The sequence below is a fragment of the Hemitrygon akajei genome, chromosome 3 (assembly GCF_048418815.1).
Source record: "Hemitrygon akajei chromosome 3, sHemAka1.3, whole genome shotgun sequence".
Taxonomy (NCBI): domain Eukaryota; kingdom Metazoa; phylum Chordata; class Chondrichthyes; order Myliobatiformes; family Dasyatidae; genus Hemitrygon; species Hemitrygon akajei.
In genome coordinates, this window is record NC_133126.1 from 121,868,960 (window position 1) to 121,888,039 (window position 19,080).

Sequence of the window (19,080 nt, forward strand, 5' to 3'; positions counted from 1 at the left end):
AATTTCTTCAGCTAGGAGGTGGTGAATCTGTGGAATTCATTGCCACAGATGGCTGTGGAGGCCAAGTCATTGGGCCTATTTGAAGTGGAACTTGATAGGTTCTTGATTAGTGAAGGGTGTCAGAAGTTATGTGGAGAAGGCAAGATAATGGGCTTGAGAAGTAAATAAAGCGGCCATGATTGACTTGATGGGCGGAGTGGCCTAATTCTGTTCCTGTGTCTTATGGTCTTATCCTTAATAAAATAAAAAATCCAATCATTAATAAAATAAAAAATCCATACTTGATTGTTTTTAGTCCGAATTGGAGGGCAGCATTTGAAGTGTGTGGCTCCAACTGGTATGTCTTCAGCAGACAGCAAGAGATAATGTGGTGTGGTTTCAACGGTCAGCAAAGCTCCTGCTTTGCGAGCTTCATCTATGAGAGGTAGAGCTTTCGCAGTAGAAAGATGGACAATATGACAACGAACCCTGAGACAGAACAGAGCAGAGAGCAGAGAGCAAGGATAACTTTTGAAAACAACTATCTGTTAATGAAATAAACGGAACAGAGATGTATACACCATTTTCCTAGTTTGTGAAGGGCCCTGCACTGTCAGATATTTAGTGTGTGGTCCATAGCTCAGAGAAGGAGTTCAGCTTGCTCGTGTGAATGCCCCAGGACTCTGCATCAGATTTACAGCCCACTAGGGGCCAATTAAATCCAGGAAGCTTTGAATAGGTAGCTGAATTATTTGCAGACTAGGTCTTAGCAGTACAACTTCTGGAAGTGGGTTGGAAGGATAGTGATGTGAGGACAGATAGTGGACAGGGAACCATCCATGAGTGAGGATGCAGCCTCACACTGTTAAATGAGAAGGGAAATCAGGAAAGGAAAGGCAGGAATCAGAGAGGAAGTCAGGGCAGCTGGGGAAGGGAGTGCCTTAGAGGGAGGAGTTTTGAGCTGAGAAGAAGCAGGTAAGGAGGAGATTGTGAGTGTGTGTCTCCGACCAGTTTATCAGCTGGTGTACAAAGGGCACCCCACCTTAGATCAAGACAAGGACTCATTTTCTTCTCGAAATGAACTTTGGGACCTGAGATACCAAGACCCTTATCGGCAATCCTAACAGTGACTGACCTGAACTGCAGCACTCTCATCGTCCAGGAACCAAATCACTTTGTGGACACACTGACCCGTGTGAGACGTAGCTGTCACCAAGACAGCCAACTCAAGAAATGAGGTGGTATGCCTCCTGCAAGGGCAAACTAAAAGAGGCACAGTGTCTTTTTGGGAAGCCTTTTGTTCTGGTGTGCACAAGACACTTCACGACCATTTGATGTACCCTACTTTGGAATCAGCATGCTATGTACGTGCCCTGAACTTGGGAGCAGCAGATGCAATCAAAGAGCAGTTCTGTTGCAACTTTGATTACTTTTGCATCCAAGTTCCAAATGGTGCCAAGCTGACTGTCCTTGAAGATCTCAAATCCAGAGCTGGAAAGTGCATGGGCCTTTGCAAAGGTGCATTTGACAGTGGAGGAATAGAGAAGGTTATTCCCATGTCATCCTGCTGATGAAATGTATAGATCTTGGTGAGGTTGTAGCTGACATGCAGTGTACCACCTCTGTTCCTTTTGTGCTGAGTACTTTAGTGGATTGTCTTTTGCTATGGTGTTGAGATCTGGGTTTCTGCACACCATTTCCTTACCTGTACTGGAGACAAAGTTTTATGACTGTTCGAATTGCTTCCACTTCCATGTCATCAGGCCGGGTGGCCAAGAAGGTTGCGTATTCACGAGGGTCTGCAGGATCGACATGGAGTCACATATAGCACAAGAAAAGACCATTTAGGTACAGAGGTATGGCCCAAATGACCAATACAGTGAGCCAGAAACACTTAGAAAGAGAGACCCAGTGATACCTTGTGAGAGATGAGCAAAGAGAAGATTGGTGATAAGGAGAGAGACATGGGAGAGGCAGTGATAAGGGGAGAAATGGGGGGAGAGAAGCAGAGACACTGAGGGGTAAGAGAAGCAGTCATAAGGAATGAACAGAAGTAGTCTAGTTGGCCCTTGACCCCACTCTGGCATTCAATGATCATGACTGATCCAATCATGACCTTAACACCAGTTCTGCCATATCCTCTGATGTCCTTGCAGATCATCTATCAGTTAATGTATGGAGTGATATCACCTTCACGGCTCAGAGACTCAATCGGGGAAAAAAATCCTCTTCACATCCATTTTAAAAGGGACCAAGTATTCTGAAACTATGTCTCCTGGACCCAGATATCTGCATGTGAGGAAGCATCTTCTAATCTTGCTCAGAATCTTTACTGTTTTAATATGATCTCTCATTCATAAAAGTATTAATTAGTAAAGGCCCAACCTTCTTAACCTCTCTGCACTGTCTCTAATACAAGTATGTCCTCAAACCTAAATTCTATGCAAAACTCCAGGTATAGTCTTTAATATATCCCATTGCAATAAAGACCAATATTTCATTAACCTTTCAAATTATTTGCTGTGGCCTACATGCCAACCTGACATTTTGCCATATCATACTTCATCTGCCAATATTTGCCCATTTATGTAACCTTTACAGATTCCTTGCATCTTCTTCATAACCTACTAACCATCTGTCCTTTGTATCACTAACAAAATCAGGCTGCAGGACATCCGGCCCTTTATCCAAATCATTGATACAAACTACAAACAGGTGACTGTGGTATCTGACTAGTTACAGATACAAAATCCAAAATATGAACTATTTATCCTGACTTTCCATTTTCAGTGAATGGGCACTCCCCTATCTATGTCAAACTATTACCTCTGAACTCCTAATGCTCTTGTTCGATTAGCTTTAATAGGGCACCTTATAGAATGCTTTCTGTAAAACAAACACATCTAAATGGGTATGCCCATTTACAGTTTTCTGCGGTAAACATGTCAATTAGGAATTTTGCTATTTTATTGATTGTCTTATAATTTTTATAAAACTGATTCCAGCATTTTCTCAGTAACAAATGTGAGGATAATTAGCCAATAGCTTCCCTTTTTTTCTTGAATACCAGCATCACATTTCAATATTCCATTCCTCTGGGATCTCTCCAGAATCCAAGGAATCTTTGCAGGTTCCAACAAACATGTTTGATCAGTTCTGCAGCCAGTTCCTTTCAGATCCTAGGATGAAGCCAGTAAGTCTTCAAGTCCAGGAGATTTGTTCATCTTTAGTCCACTAGTTTGGCTTATAATGATAGACATTGTTTTAAAGTTCTTGAATCTCTATTACATTTGGAATGTTTCCGGTGTCTTCTACAGTGAAGAATGATCTATGTAATTATTTAGAATCTCTATGTCCCATTGTTGAATCCCCAGTTTCATCATCCCTTTCATCTTCCAGTGGAGGTTCCCACTTCGTATTATTTTCTTGTTTACTCTCATATGGTTATCTTTTCTTTTATTATATTTTATTCATCATTTTCTTATTCACAAAAAGTTCCCAATTCTCTGCTCATTATTAGTCTTTGCAACATCTGATGCGTTTTCAATCCAATACAATCTGTAACATCCTTGTTTAGCTGCAAACGCTTCTTATATAACCTTACACACTGGTAAAAGATTTATGACATAAATATCTGTATCCGGTGATCTACTGTCTTGCTCTTCAATATATTGTCCCAGTCCACTTTAAATATTTTGCCTTTTTACCTGTTGGAATTGGTTGTTCTTTCTGTTTTAATAAAGTACTAACAAGATTAATGAGTTTTTAGGAAGACAGAAATTGTAGTTTTACTAACCTATAACTTGTATTCCTAGCTTGCATTTTTCACAATATATGGTGCTGGACTCTACCTACTGGTGGTGAAATGGTATAACAGTTACATAATGGCTTATCCTCATTTTTTCATTAGCTGAGTGTTAAACATGTTATACCTGTGTGTACTTGTAGTAGGCTCTCACTTATCTTAGGAATTTTCCTTACTTGGTATAAAAGTGTCTGCTTCTGCAAAAATCATCATCTTCGGTCTTAGTTGTCTTTGTTCTTTAGTTTATGTGTTCTGTGCCCGTTTCTTTATTTGCATTTTCAATAAACGATTGTGAAGCAACACATTTTCAACTCTTTCTTGGACTCCTAAACGAAAACTATGGATTGGAAATCACTAAATTCAACCTACCATAATAATTACCCCTATTTAAATTCATGACTCCTGTTTTAGATCCTGATACCTTATTAAACTGAACTTTACATTTTTTACTGTGCTCTGATCACATATTCCTAGGGTTGCTTTACTATGGTTTCATTCCCTAATCTGTGGCGATTGAGAAGAAAGCAGTAGACAAAGGAACAAAGATGGTGATTTGAGATTCATGTGAAAATAAGGTAACATAGGAAAAAACAAGGGAGATCCAGGAGAGAGAGGCACGGGGAGAGGTGGTGATTTGGGGGGAGAGATAGAGAGCAAGAAACAGGCAGTGATATGGAGAGTGATAGATGAAATGAGAAAGGTAAGGCCATGAAGAGAGTTGGAAGTGATGGACAGGCAAAAGGAGGGATGCAGATGGAGCCAGAGATCAAGAATTAAAGAACACTATAATGCAGCAAGAAAGGTAATGTTATAGAGAGGCATTGGCACAGATATTGTGCCTTTGGAGATTCCGTGGTGGAAAAAAAAATGTAGATGTAATTTGTAAACATCTTTCAGAACACTCTATTTAAGAAAATAATTAAAAATTCAGAATTAATCTTTATCACCTAAATAATTGCTCAATTCATAAGAAAATACCAAGTGATATGAATGATCAGTGTATCCATGGGAGCATTACTAAAATGAAGCTCTGCAGAATTGGATGACTATAAAATCAGAAGTATTATAGAGAATTTTCTTTGCCTTTTCATGTCCATGTTTACATCAATAATGCATGCTTATCTTGATGACATTATACAAAGTTCATGCTATTATATGTATTCGTATTGATATATAATGTATAAGTGATGTGCTGTGCTTTGTCTGGGGAGGGGAAGCATGGACCTTTTCCCCCTGTGTTTCTGGATGTTGGCATAGTTATTTCAGAAGCAATACCCCAAAGACAAATAACTCTCAGTTTTTGAGAGGGTGTTGCATGTAAAATGTCTGCCACAGGGTTGGTGTATCCATAGGAGTTTTATTTCTGGATGCTTTAAGGTCAAGAAATATATTAACTTAATGCAAATCTTCCTTGTAGTCTTTGAAAGACATTTCGCACACAACATCAAAAGAAATGTTAGTTTAAAAGAGAGACAGGCATTGGTCAGGGCACTGAGAGGAATGTTTGTTCAGTGTCTTTAACAGCGGGAGGACAGAAGTGAACTCTTTCGGCATGTAATTAAATTGAGGACACTTTGCATTGTGTGCCTCCCTCTCATACCTTTGTGAAATATCATCATAGATCATGTACTCCAAACTAGATTTTGAGCTGAAACCTGTTATTTGATTCAGGGGTAAAAGTGGCTTCTGCATTGTTAAACCAGTACTTGTGGATTTAGAGGTAAGTGATTTAAGATATCCCTCTTTAAATATTACCATATTAACACAAGTCAAACCCTTGTTATTTTTAACAACTTCACCTTCTCATGGCCAATCTTCAACGTTCCTTCATCTCGTTATACTTACTGTTTACAGGAGGTTTCAAATTCTTCATTTCTTTTTCTGCATGGAACTGATTAAACAAATAAATACTGTCCATTATTTCAGGCTTTGAAATGATTCCTTATCTGTTTACTTCACCTTTGTCAGTTTTTGTAATTTGTACTTTTTTCATGAATTCTATTGTATTTCTTTATTTTTCAGTAACTGCACGGAAATGAATCTCAAGGTATATATGGTACATACTTTGATAGTAAATTTACTTTGAACATTGAGATCTGTCCCAGTAAGAACTGGATACAGAAAGCTACTTATATATTTTCTCAGTAAAAAGTCCCAAGTTGCAGCATTGGCAAAATCCTTGTTAGATCTTGGGTGGAAGATAACAAGAATGTGACTCTTAGAATACTCTTCATTAAGTAATAGAATCATATTTTTTATTTATTCATTTACGGGATGTGGGTATCACCAGCTAAGCCAGCATTTATTGCCCATCCCTAGTTGCCCTTGAGAAGGTGGCGATGAGCTGCCTTCCTGAATGGCTGTAGAGTCTGAGGTGTAGGTACACCCACAGGGCTGTTAGCAAAGTAAAGGTCTTTGTGTGGACTGAGTCTGCGTTGACTAAAAGTCATCCAGTTACATGAATTCCTTGTACTTCTCCCTACGTTCCCATCAACTCTCCCACCTTCTACCACACACCAATATGCTAGGGGCACATTACAGTAGCTGACTAACCTACCAGCTGCACGTGGTTGGGATGTGGGAGGAAACTGGAGCACCCAGGGGAGAGACACATGGTCGCTGGGAGCACGTACAAACTTCATGCAGACAGCTCCAGATTGAACATGGGCTCCTGCAGCTGTGAGGCAGAGTCTTTAGTAACTGTGCCACTCTGCTTTGTTTCAATTTGAGAGTTAAATATTAGTTTGCATTGAGTAAATCGATGAGGTTGGGAAGAAAGAAAGTGTGTCCATGGTGAATGTCTAGCCGCTATCGCCAGTGTGCAACACTTTCTACAATACATTGGGACTGCAGCAACTTGTATGGAGAGATCTAGAAGTCACTTCAGGCGTTAGACCCCCCGAGATGGCAGTGATTTCAGTTGAGGAAATGATGTTGGCTGAGCATACAAAATACATTTTTTCTTCTCTCAGCCAAACTGAAGAGCCTGAATATTCATTGGACTTGAATGTTGACTCAGATCCCTGCAGCTTCAGCCCACGAGCCTCTCACCCAGGCAGAAGTACGCTAGCCACCACAGACCGCAGATGCTGGAACCTGCAGCAATAAACCAACGGCTAGAGCAAGCAGTACCTGTGGGGTGGGGGGGGGGGGGGGTGGTGCGGGAGAGGAATTGTCAGCGTTTCAGGTGGAGACCCTACAGACCCAAACTCGGATTATTACCGAATGTTTCATATATCGGCACCAAGAACCTTTACTGCAGTCAGTATTACAGGAACGTGATTCAGAATACAGTAACTACCTGCAGAGATTAATGATCGTTAAGGTGATGGGGAGAGTCACAGGCTGTGGCAACGTGAGCTGATAATTATAGCCACTGTGTTCGCCGATAGCACTGAGAGTAACCTGAACTCGATGGGTATTGAATTCGCAGGACTGGCTCTGTGCCACATTATCCACAGGAACTTTACTTCACACTGTATCTGTCTATACAGAGGATTCTTAAATGTGGCAGATACTGTTTCACTCTATGTATCCACTAGTCCCATGTACATAGAAACACTGTCTCTCAGTCCAGTGGTAGTCTGTATGAAGGACTGTATGCCACACTGCTCACTTACCAGTGGTACACCTGTATACAGATTGCTGTCTTTCAACCTACTGTATCTGGTTAAAAGATGCTCAAATAAAACCCTGTATTTGAGATTGAAGCTGTGTATTTCTGATAACTGTGTATGTATTTCTATCTTTGTATTTATGCATGAGTCCAGCCTTCAGTTTTGTCATGGGCAGAACCTTTTCTGACGTGAGGAGAAATGTGATAGTGTGAGTCTACAGTGCATTCAACTCTACCATTACCTATCTCAAGAGGTCGAGATGGAGCGGTTGAGAGATTATGTATTTACCAGTAGTACTCGGTCTGTACCCTGCATTTGAGCAAGTGATGTTCTCAGATCCTCTTCGTTAACGTGAGGAAATTCGTCCACTCCACTGTGAATGAGGAAGCACTTGAATCCTGGGACGCCAGCTTCAATCATAGGGCGTAGTGCATACTGAGAAGCAAACGGATAGTTTAACAGTGGGAATCAGTGCTTTTGGAAGTAGTTCATCAGCACAGCTCTGTTTAAACTCTGGTTCTATGTATCCCTGTCCGTTTCTTTTGCACTATTTTATTGATTTCACACCTGTTATGGGTGATGAACAGACCTGATGGACAATGGGGTGAAGAGTTAACCATCTCCCCCCGAGAAACACGAACTATTACTGTTGCTATGCTGACCATGAGAAAGAGACGAAAAACAGGCAAGAACATCTACGACAGATAAGAGAGAGGAGGAAATCGCTGATTAACTGTATTGTGACTCCTTTTTTGAATTATTTACTGTTTCGCTGCAAGGACAATAGTTTGCTCATAAACATTCCTCAGTGGACTGAAGGAGTGGCCTGATTTGATGGACACAGTCATTCAGGAGTGATGGATGGCTGAGACCCCGTTAGTAGGGATAAAAGACAGGTCTGGAGAGACACCCTCCAGATACACCAGTGGACACTGACTGAGTGTTGGGAACCCACAAAAAGGTGGGGGCTTCGAAGACCGAACCAGGAGATCGGTCATTAAGGCTATCAGTGTAAAAGCAGGGCCGGTGGGGACTTGTGTGTGTGTCCACTCATGCCAGAGTGATGAGTCCACCACAGAAGAACGGTCTAGCTGAAGACCAGAGGGGTCATAACTGAATGACCACCATAACACTAATACGACGGATTAAGAAAGCAAAGGAAGGTTTGCCTGACTGTAGCTGTTACATCTCGCTCGCTCTCTCTCCAACGATTACAACACAACAACGATAACTACATCAACACTTATGAACTGAACTGAACATTATACTTTTCTATGACAATTTATTTACCCCTAGACATCGATAGAGCTTGTTTATTATTGATTATTATTATTCCTACACTTTTAGGTTTATTACTGCTAACTTGTTTTATATGTATATTTACATTATTGATATGGTTTTGCTTATTTTTATTAATAAACACCTTTAGTTTGGTACCACCAGACTCCAACAGATTCTTCTTTCTCTGCTGGTTAGACACCCAGTTACGGGGTACTTAACACACCCTAGAATGATTCAGTTGACTTGCCTGAAGGCAAAAGAGCCTGAAATGTCGACTGGCATGTTGTCAGGTTTCTCACTGGTGGTGAGCACTGAATTAGAACAGGATTAAAACATTTCACCCAGAAGTTCTGGAAATGGGTAATGTTTTCCTTGGACACTAGAGCCCTCTCTTCCATCCACCTATCTCCCACCAACCACCACTCCTCTTCAGACTGTCCTTCTTAAGGAGTCCTGATTGGAGAAGTGGCCGGAAGAGCGGCAAGTCAACATTTGAACAGCTGGAGGTTTGGAAAGGTAAATATCAGATGTGCCGTGTGCCAAGCAGGTGCTGAGTGCTTCTATGATCCGCACCTCCATGCTGTAATATCCCCGCTGTGGGAAGAAGTTTCCGACAATTTTGCTACTTCGGTGTTGATAGGTCTCCAATGGGCTGACCACCTTGTGTTGTACTTCATTACCACGTTTCTCAATACACCTAACGACACAAATTAACATGTTACAACTCAGAAAGGAATCTGTCCTGTGGTGCTGTTAAGTTCCACCCTGGCGACCCGCCACTTCCTAACTGTGTGACACGTTGACAATCCAAGGGAAAAATGAGACAGCTCAGTTAACAATGAACATAGAATTATTTTGATGAGTTCACCTGATTGCCTGGGACAACACCTCCCCAGAATCCAGTATCGACAAAACACTTGTCTCTGGCAGCATGGAGTTTAGTCTGGAGATGTTCTAGTCTAGTTGTTGGAGGAATGCTGTTCCTGCTCACAACATGAAAGCACAAGGATAGAACATTACATTACATGGTACACATGACAATAAAACATTACACATAATTACCCATTGGCGAAGCTAATCAGTGTACCATGTTAATATCCTAGTACTTCAGTAACCTTCACTCCAATCCAAGCTAAGCGATCAAGGCTCACCATGGTAACTTCCACATCAGAATTCGGTTTACAAAATAAATTTTGGATTAAGAAGTTAGCAGTGATAGCAGGGAGAATGAAACACTGGATCGTCATAATTGCCCGGCTGGTTTATGGGCTTGCTTCAGAGAGGGGGATCTGCCTTTCTTACTTAGTTCGATCCGCCTGTGAATTCAGCAATCCAGGAATGCTCAACTACTTCCAGCGAGATATCCAACTGCAACAAAATTGAAAATTCATTTCTACTTTGACCCAGATCATGTGGGTGAAATTTGTGCCATCATCTTTTCACTCAACTTTGTCCACCCAGCACCAGCCTTGCCATTTCACGTGTTAATATAAGAACAGAAGAAACAGGAGCAGGAGGAGGCCATCTGGCCCATTGAGCCTGCTCCGTCATTCAATGAGATCATGGCTGATCTGGCCATGGACTCAACTCCACCTACCTGCCTTTTCCCCCAAAACCCTTAATTCCCCTTCTATGCAAAAATCTATCCAACTTTGTCTTAAATATATTTACTGAGGAGGCCTCCACTGCTTCATTGGGCAGAGAAATCCACAGATTCACCACTCTCCATCCTAAATATACTCCCCTGAATCTCAAGGCTATGTCCTTAGTTCTAGTCTCACCTACCAGTGGAAACAAATTTTCTCCCTCTATCTTACCTATCCCTTTCATTATTTTATATGTTTCCATAAGATCTCCTCTCATTCTTCGGAATTCCAGTGAGTACAGTCCCAGGCGACTCAATCAGAATGCTTGCTCATCTGATGTAACTTCAGACCTTTGCAAGCTGCAGTTGACTAACTGTGTGAAGCTATCACTGTATCACTTTTAGGTGCTGCTCATTGTCTTCGAGCAATGGAACCCATTCTGCAACTTTATAAAACATGGACAAAGACATGGCAGAGCCCCTGTATTCTGGATGTTACAGTGCAAGATACAGTAGATATAGGAGATGACTTTCACTCCACCAGGATCCCAATTAGTACTTCACGATACATCAGTGGCATGTGATGACTGCGGAAGGGTGTTGTACCCATGACCCAGCTACACTGTTTTAAAAAGTTCAAGAATCTCCCCCTCAGAGTCAACAAATCTCCTATCCCTGCAGCTGCATCTTTAGGCTCAGTCCCTGCCTACATTATGCACACGTGCCTAATGACAATCAGTTGGAGCTCTGACCTACCGTTCAACTGTTCTTCACATGGGGTAAAAGCTGATGAGAAATCCGGAACAAGATGACACGTCAAGGACTGTGAGCAACTGAGCTCTAAACATACACAGGCATTACAAGATGCCGGAGTGGTGGGTGGGGGGGGGGGCACTCTCACTGACATGGAAATGCAGCCTACTTTACTGAGATACCTGTACAGCAGCAGTCACATCACTATAAACACAAGAAGTTCTGCTGATGCTGGAAATCCAAAGCAACACACACAAGATGCTGGTGGAACCCAGCAGGTCAAGTAGCATCTATAGAAATGAGCAAACATTTCAGGCCGAGACCTTTCTTCAGGACTGGAAAAGAAGAGAGAAGACTCCAGAGTAAAAAGGTGGGGCAGGGGAAGAAGGATAGCTAGAAAAAGATAGGTGAAGCCAGTCTGTTATTATGTGCGTACATAATGAGCTTCAGTTCCCAGTGTGCAACGCTGGAGCCGGAACTGGGTGCGCACACTGGGGTGTGGAACTAGAAGTCTTCATGACTGTTGTGTCCTGTGAATAAATGTGTTAGTTTTTTACCCACATAAGTTTGTCTTTGTAAAGAACAAAAGTAACAACCAGGTAGGTGGGAAGAGTAATGGGCTGGTGATGAAAGGGATCTGATAGGAGAGGAGAGTGGACCATGGGAGAAAGAGAAGGAGGAGGGGACCCAAGGGAAGGTGATAGACAGATAAGAGGCAAGAGCCCAGAATAGGGAATAGAAGAAGAGGGGAGGGGAGGGGGAGGGAATTTTTTAACTGGAAGGAGAAATCAATATACAAGCCATCAGGTTGGAGACTACCCAGACAGATATTTCTCCTCCACCCTGAGGGTGGCTTCATCTTGGCACGAGAGGAACCATGGACCAACATGTCAGAATGGGAATGGGAATTGGGATTGAAATGTTTGTCCACTGGGAAGTTCCACTTTTGGCAGACGGATGCTCGATGAAGCGGTTCCCGAATTTACGATGCAAGCTCAGCCTGTTACAGCGCAAGACTGTTTTGAGAAAGTGAAGTTCTCGGCAATCCATCCTCTAGCAGGTTATTAGGAATCTAATTCTGGACTTTGTGAGAATGCAATGCAAATCCATTCCTTGTACCAGGATATTGCTATCGATGATTTCACTATTACAGCTCCACCAAAGTTCTTGCCCATCACCAGGGTCTCATCTCTCATGGCAACAGAGTTGGGCCACCTGTGTTAAGGGTTGCCAAGATTAACCTGTGAGCCCTCTGTAACTCCCTTTACTGCAAGAAGCCAAGCTCAAGCTTGGCGAGGGGTATTGAGAGAAAATGTACAGAAGAATAGGGAAGAGAAGACTAGCAGGTGCCTGTTAGGATAATTATGAGCCTTAGCTCTCGATTGGTTATATAACCTATAGTTTACAATAATGTCTTCACAATAATGTCTTCATTAGCCAATGTTGAGCTGATGAGAGACACAAGGAAAGTAGCATGGTAACTATTCATTTATACTCTCAAGGATGCAGGGACTACCAACAGGTCAGCGTTTAATAATTAGAACCCAATCATCCATTAGTGGATACCTTCTCCCACTGTCGTGCTCATGATGAAGGTGGTTCTGTGTTAGGAGCTCCAGATGGGATTGTGGGGAAAATGAACAATGAGATAGTGTGTAATCTGTGGGTGGGCAGAAGGGACGTTTCTGTGCTCTGTCTCTCAATGACTCTATGCGCCCAGCAGGTGGCAGCATCGTCACAGCATTTTCACCAGCATCTCATCGACTGCCTGACTGCATTGGCTCAGCTGGCCAGGAGTGAAGGTGGGTTGAGGGGAATTAGGCTCCTCCCAGAGAGAGCTTTGTGAAAAATATGATATAATTTGAAAGCCTTGATTTCATACAGCTAAGTACATATATATAATTATAAACATTAAGATTTATCTGCCAGTGTTAAGACATTGCAGAGGTTCGGACATAAACATAACGCACTAGAGAGCAGATGCTGAACAGGATGCAAGGTGACAAGGACCTGAACATTGCAGCGACACACTGTTGGCTTTCTGGGGCGACGTAGTGGTTAGCACAACGCTCTAGAGTACAGACGACCCGAGTTCAACTCCTGCCGCCGCAAACTGTGAGGGATTTGTAGCTTCTCCCCGTGACTGCATGAGTTTCCGCCCACAGTCCAAGGGTGTACCAGCTGGTAGGTTAGTTGGTCATTGTAGGCTGTCCTGTGATTAGGGTAGGGTGAAATCAAGCGTTGCTGGGCGATGCGGCCTGAAGGGGCAGAAGGGCCCACTCCACTCTGTCTACCACAGTAACTTACAACGTGGGTTCTAACACAGTGACAAACTATGTGATTTGGGTAGTTTTCAATGATTAGGATCTAGGTTAATAGTAACAACTATTAGAACTCGTGCGATCTAACACATTGTGGACTCAGTTAGTCGTGTATAAATTCAACACAACCACAAACTGTGGGGATGATGGACAAATTTGATATTCTAAGCTTGGGATATTGTTATTTTAAGCAAATCAGAGTGTCTCAGCTCCTTACAGTGGCATGTCAATGAGAGTTGTTATCCCTCCGGCTGCTGCTGCCCTCGTTGCTGTCCAATAACCTTCCCAATCCGTACGTCCAGGTTCGTTGACGTGGACGTGGCTATCCACCACACCGGGCATCACCACCAGGTCTCCAACATCTAGGATCTACAATGAGACAATAATTGACAGAGATCGGACCTGGCAAACAGCATTAAGGAATTATAAAATCAGTTATTAATCGCTGGCTCACCTCAACCCAAAGAAAGCATCTTGAAAAGTACCACACTTGTTGGATGCTTTGGAAGTGTTCGGACAAGGTTAAGCTTGGGATAAATGCATTGTGCACTCTTCACTTTAGTTTGTGGGACCTGGACGATCCAGCACATGTTGATGGGAAGAAATCATCTCTGTATTTCCATATCATTATAGCAACAAACATTTTGCAATATTTGAAACTCTCCTTCAGAGAGGCACCAGGATGGCAGGATGAGCACAAAACCTCCCACGCCCTTTTCATGCAGGCAAAAAAAATTACACTTAAACCCATCTCCAATTCCCCGCTAGCTTTCCCATACATCTCAGTGGCAGGAGTCAGGTCAGCTTTAACAAAAGCAAGCTCTTGGAAACTAGTCATTTGCCACTGGAAAGCAACCACCCTGATGGAGTCCCTGGACGAGATCTGAAACAATGTCCCAATTAAATGGCCACTGTCTTCGTTAACACTGTCATCTTCTCACTTCAATAATTTATTGTTCCCATCTGCTTCAAGGAAAGGGAATTGTCCCATTTCCCAAGAAGAGTAAGGTGCCCTGTCTCAGTAAGTCTAACATTAGGCTTCAAGGGAATGGTAATGACCCTTGTCAGCAGGACCCTTCCAGACAATCCAGCCCCCCTGTAACTTGTGTACAGGAAAATAGATCGACAGGGATGCCATCGCCCTCTGGATCACATTGATGATAAGAATGTGTCTATCAGGATGTTATTCACTGATTAAAACTCAGCCTTTAACACCATAATACCTAATAAGATCATCACAAATCTCTTGGAACTTGGCCTTGGGGGTCCCTATATTTAAATGACTTCCAAACTTTCTGACTGGCAGACCTCATTTGGTTAGAACTGGTATTAACCTTCCTCCACCTTTATCGTCAACATTCATAATGGTGTATATACTTTCTGAAGATTTGGCTTGTCGGCAATGCCTCACATGAACTTCTGCAGATAGGTTATAGAAATCATCCTGATAAGGGAGCTGCTCTCTATAGAGAGTGGTACATACAGCCCAATGCCTCACAAGTTCATCATTTCCTTCCTTCCAGCCCATCTCCATAATGCGTTGCATCATGAAGGCTAGTAGTACTGGCAAAAAGGCCTTGCTACCCTACCCATTCCTTTTTCCCTTTTCTACCTTCGAGGAGAAGGTGAACCAACATGAAAGTCTGGACAACCAGACTCAAGAACAGCTTCTTCCCCGTTGCTTTCAGACTTCTGAGCCCATCAGCTCTTGTACACCCCTTTCTTATTGGTGTGGTCACGTTCTCAAAACCGTAATTCCACCTCTTCCATTATTGGCACTTAAGCATTTCTTTTCACAACTTCAGCTTACACCATCCTGTTGTTTTGACACTGTACTTATTGTTGTTTATTGTGTTTACTCTGTGAATTTCAGGTGGGAAAGGAATTTCATTCCACTCTGGTGTATGTGAAAGTAAACTGATCTTGGATAGAGGCCATTGTGTGTTCATTAGTTTGTGACGCTGGGTTTGATTTAGAATTGGGTCAGTGCTATTCACCATATCAGGTCATAGCCAATTGATTAGATTGGACAATTAATATGAGGTCAAAGCCAGTTGACCAGATAGGACAATTGATATGACATCATAGCCAGTTGACTAGGTTGCACAATTAGCACTTCAGTCAGTATAGAGAAGAACGTTACTTTAGGAGTAACCCATGCTGCAGCTGCATGGAAGTATTTAATGTGGTAGAAAGCTCTTACCTCCCTAGATAACAAAAAAATTAACGAGGCAATAAACATCTAGAGCTTTAATTGTTCCACTGTAGCTAGTAATAAATCTTGGAACAATACCTTTTTATTGCATTGGTAAGGCTAGTAACCGTATAAGGAATACTTCAATTTTAATCTTGCTAATATAATGTGCTTCTGCCATGTTTGACTATAGCTCTCTAAGTTTATTTCGATACAGATGGCACTGCTCTGTCAATGGCAACTTACTGGTGGTCCCCAAAACAAGAAATTCAACTGAATACTGTGGCGAGCATTCGGTCCGTGATGACAGGAGAGAAGAGCTTGTTTATCACAACTGCAGGTTTTATTGCGACAGGACCAATAACAGTTAGAGCGCCATTGCTCGGTGAGAACCCACCCAGTCACATACAGACTGGGGGAGGTGATTATCACACCACCTGGTTACAGTCAGGGTGACCTACAGACACACAAGTGAATAACTGTATGAACCGAGCTAAAGTGTAACAAGTGAATCTGAACATGTCACACAAGAGCAATAAATAGTGCTGGCCGTTAGGAATGTTGGGGTGAGCTGTCAATCACACCGCCCCCGCCCCCAGCTGAAGGGTCAGCCGGCCCCAGCAATCCCAGAGTTCACAGCCAAGTCCGCAAGTCCCCGTGGTGGCCGGCGCCACTGCCTAGGCCGCTAAGGAGTGTATGTAGAACCCCCCACCACCCCAGAGGAGACACAGCTTGGTGAGGCAAGAGGCAGGGCCTGGGGTGTCACTACCTTCCGTCAGCCTTGCTGGGTCAGAGTTGAGAACGAACCAATATGGTGCCAGCCGGTCCCAGCGCAGCACAACTGCTTTCCACAGCTCAGGGAACCTCACCCCAGTACACGGCATCAGAGATGCAGTCAAGCACCTCCCCCGGCCCTTTCCAGTGGCTTCCAAGCTCGGAGCAGTAGACCCACACATACCGGGGCCCCCACCAGGGTTTTGCTGCATTGGCACCCTGGACTGGTGGCCCTGCACCTTCTGAAAGTGCCTCAGCAATGCACAAACAGCACCACGTCCAGCCCGTACCCAGGCCAACAGGAGAATTAGCGCAGATTACCCAGCACCTTTGTGACAACAAAATGGCCGGCCCCCGCCAGCCCGTGCACTGACCGCAGCAGTGTGATGTGGAACTCGGCTGCAGGAGCTGTCTGTCTGGAAAATGGCCACCACCAGAACAGCAACCTGTCGTGCACCACCAGCGTTCCCCACTGGGAGTATAAAGCTTTGGTGTCTGGATCCTGGGTGGAGGCCTCTGCCTCCCTGGTCACTGTGTCGGTCGCCACCTAAAGCACCATCGCACCACCGCTTGCCCCTGGTTCTGCCAAGCTGCGTTGGGCTGCAGTGGGGTGTACTGCGCTGCCCAGGGCCGCTGTGAAACCGGTGGTGATTGTTGTCCCTGCTGGGGCCGCTTCCTGGAGCTGCCCTGCCAGAGAGCCAAGGCTTCGGCACCGAGGTAGAGTGTTGCCCCCGACACATCCACACGGGCCCTCCAGCGGGGCAGCAGGTCCTGGCCACGGATACAAGACTCTCGGATGTCGGCGAGCCACACCTCGTGCTCCACCGTGTTTCTTCCCACCGCGATGCGCAGCCTCCTCTTCCCTCTCATCGCCACACAGTCACCGGTGACCATCGCCAGCTGGACGGCCGGCTTTGTCCACCCAGACGGGGACGGCCATCGTTGTCCACCCAGACGGGGACGGCCGGCGTTGTCCACCCAGACGGGGATGTCTGGCGTTGTCCACCCAGACGGGGATGTCCGGCGTTGTCCACCCAGACGGGGATGTCCGGCGTTGTCCACCCAGACGGGGACGTCCGGCGTTGTCCACCCAGGCGGGGACGGCCGGCGTTGTCCACCCAGGCGGGGACGGCCGGCGTTGTCCACCCAGACGGGGATGTCTGGCGTTGTCCACCCAGACGGGGACGGCCGTCGTTGTCCACCCAGGCGGGGACGGCCGGCGTTGTCCACCCAGACGGGGACGTCCGTCGTTGTCCACCCAGACGGGGACGTCCGGCGTTGTCCACCCAGACGGGGACGGCCGTCGTTGTCCACCCAGACGGGGATGTCCGGCGTTGTCCACCCAGACGGGGACGGCCGGCGTTGTCCACCCAGGCGGGGACGGCCATCGTTGTCCACCCAGACGGGGACGGCCGTCGTTGTCCACCCAGGCGGGGACGGCCATCGTTGTCCACCCAGGCGGGGACGGCCGTCGTTGTCCACCCAGACGGGGACGGCCGACATTGTCCACCCAGACGGGGATGTCTGGTGTTGTCCACCCAGACGGGGACGGCCGACATTGTCCACCCAGACGGGGATGTCTGGTGTTGTCCACCCAGACGGGGACGGCCGTCGTTGTCCACCCAGACGGGGACGGCCGGCGTTGTCCACCCAGACGGGGACGGCCGACATTGTCCACCCAGACGGGGATGTCTGGTGTTGTCCACCCAGACGGGGACGGCCGACATTGTCCACCCAGACGGGGATGTCTGGTGTTGTCCACCCAGGCGGGGACGGCCGTCGTTGTCCACCCAGACGGGGACGGCCGGCGTTGTCCACCCAGGCGGGGACGGCCGTCGTTGTCCACCCAGGCGGGGACGGCCGGCGTTGTCCACCCAGACGGGGACGTCCGTCGTTGTCCACCCAGACGGGGACGTCCGGCGTTGTCCACCCAGACGGGGACGGCCGTCGTTGTCCACCCAGACGGGGACGGCCGTCGTTGTCCACCCAGACGGGGATGTCCGGCGTTGTCCACCCAGACGGGGACGGCCGGCGTTGTCCACCCAGGCGGGGACGGCCATCGTTGTCCACCCAGACGGGGACGGCCGTCGTTGTCCACCCAGACGGGGACGGCCATCGTTGTCCACCCAGACGGGGATGTCTGGTGTTGTCCACCCAGACGGGGACGGCCGACATTGTCCACCCAGACGGGGATGTCTGGTGTTGTCCACCCAGACGGGGACGGCCGTCGTTGTCCACCCAGACGGGGACGGCCGGCGTTGTCCACCCAGACGGGGACGGCCGACATTGTCCACCCAGACGGGGATGTCTGGTGTTGTCCACCCAGACGGGGACGGCCGACATTGTCCACCCAGACGGGGATGTCTGGTGTTGTCCACCCAGACGGGGATGTCTGGTGTTGTCCACCCAGACGGGGACGGCCGGCGTTGTCCACCCAGACGGGGATGTCTGGTGTTGTCCACCCAGACGGGGACGGCCGACGTTGTCCACCCAGACGGGGATGTCCGGCGTTGTCCACCCAGACGGGGATGTCCGGCGTTGTCCACCCAGACGGGGACGGCCGGCGTTGTCCACCCAGACGGGGACGGCCGGCGTTGTCCACCCAGACGGGGATGTCCGGTGTTGTCCACCCAGACGGGGATGTCCGGTGTTGTCCACCCAGACGGGGATGTCTGGCGTTGTCCACCCAGACGGGGATGTCCGGTGTTGTCCACCCAGACGGGGATGTCCGGTGTTGTCCACCCAGACGGGGACGGCCGGCGTTGTCCACC

The 19,080-nt window shown here is 46.1% G+C and overlaps 1 protein-coding gene across 3 annotated transcripts in view; it reads right to left on the reverse strand.

The window, feature by feature from the left end:
- Positions 1 to 19,080, reverse strand: part of LOC140725351 (allantoinase, mitochondrial) — an 86,940-nt gene that overhangs the window by 57,018 nt on the left and 10,842 nt on the right. For 2 of the 3 annotated variants that reach the window (XM_073040699.1, XM_073040701.1), the window contains exons 2-7: positions 13,559 to 13,710; positions 9,551 to 9,665; positions 7,690 to 7,836; positions 5,630 to 5,675; positions 1,685 to 1,778; positions 282 to 468 (exon numbers count right to left, since the gene is read on the reverse strand). In XM_073040699.1, coding sequence (XP_072896800.1) covers positions 282 to 468; positions 1,685 to 1,778; positions 5,630 to 5,675; positions 7,690 to 7,836; positions 9,551 to 9,665; positions 13,559 to 13,710 — 741 coding nt within the window. Of the gene's footprint in view, positions 1 to 281; positions 469 to 1,684; positions 1,779 to 5,629; positions 5,676 to 7,689; positions 7,837 to 9,255; positions 9,380 to 9,550; positions 9,666 to 13,558; positions 13,711 to 19,080 lie in introns of those variants that run through there. The other variant, XM_073040700.1, reaches the window with a different exon arrangement.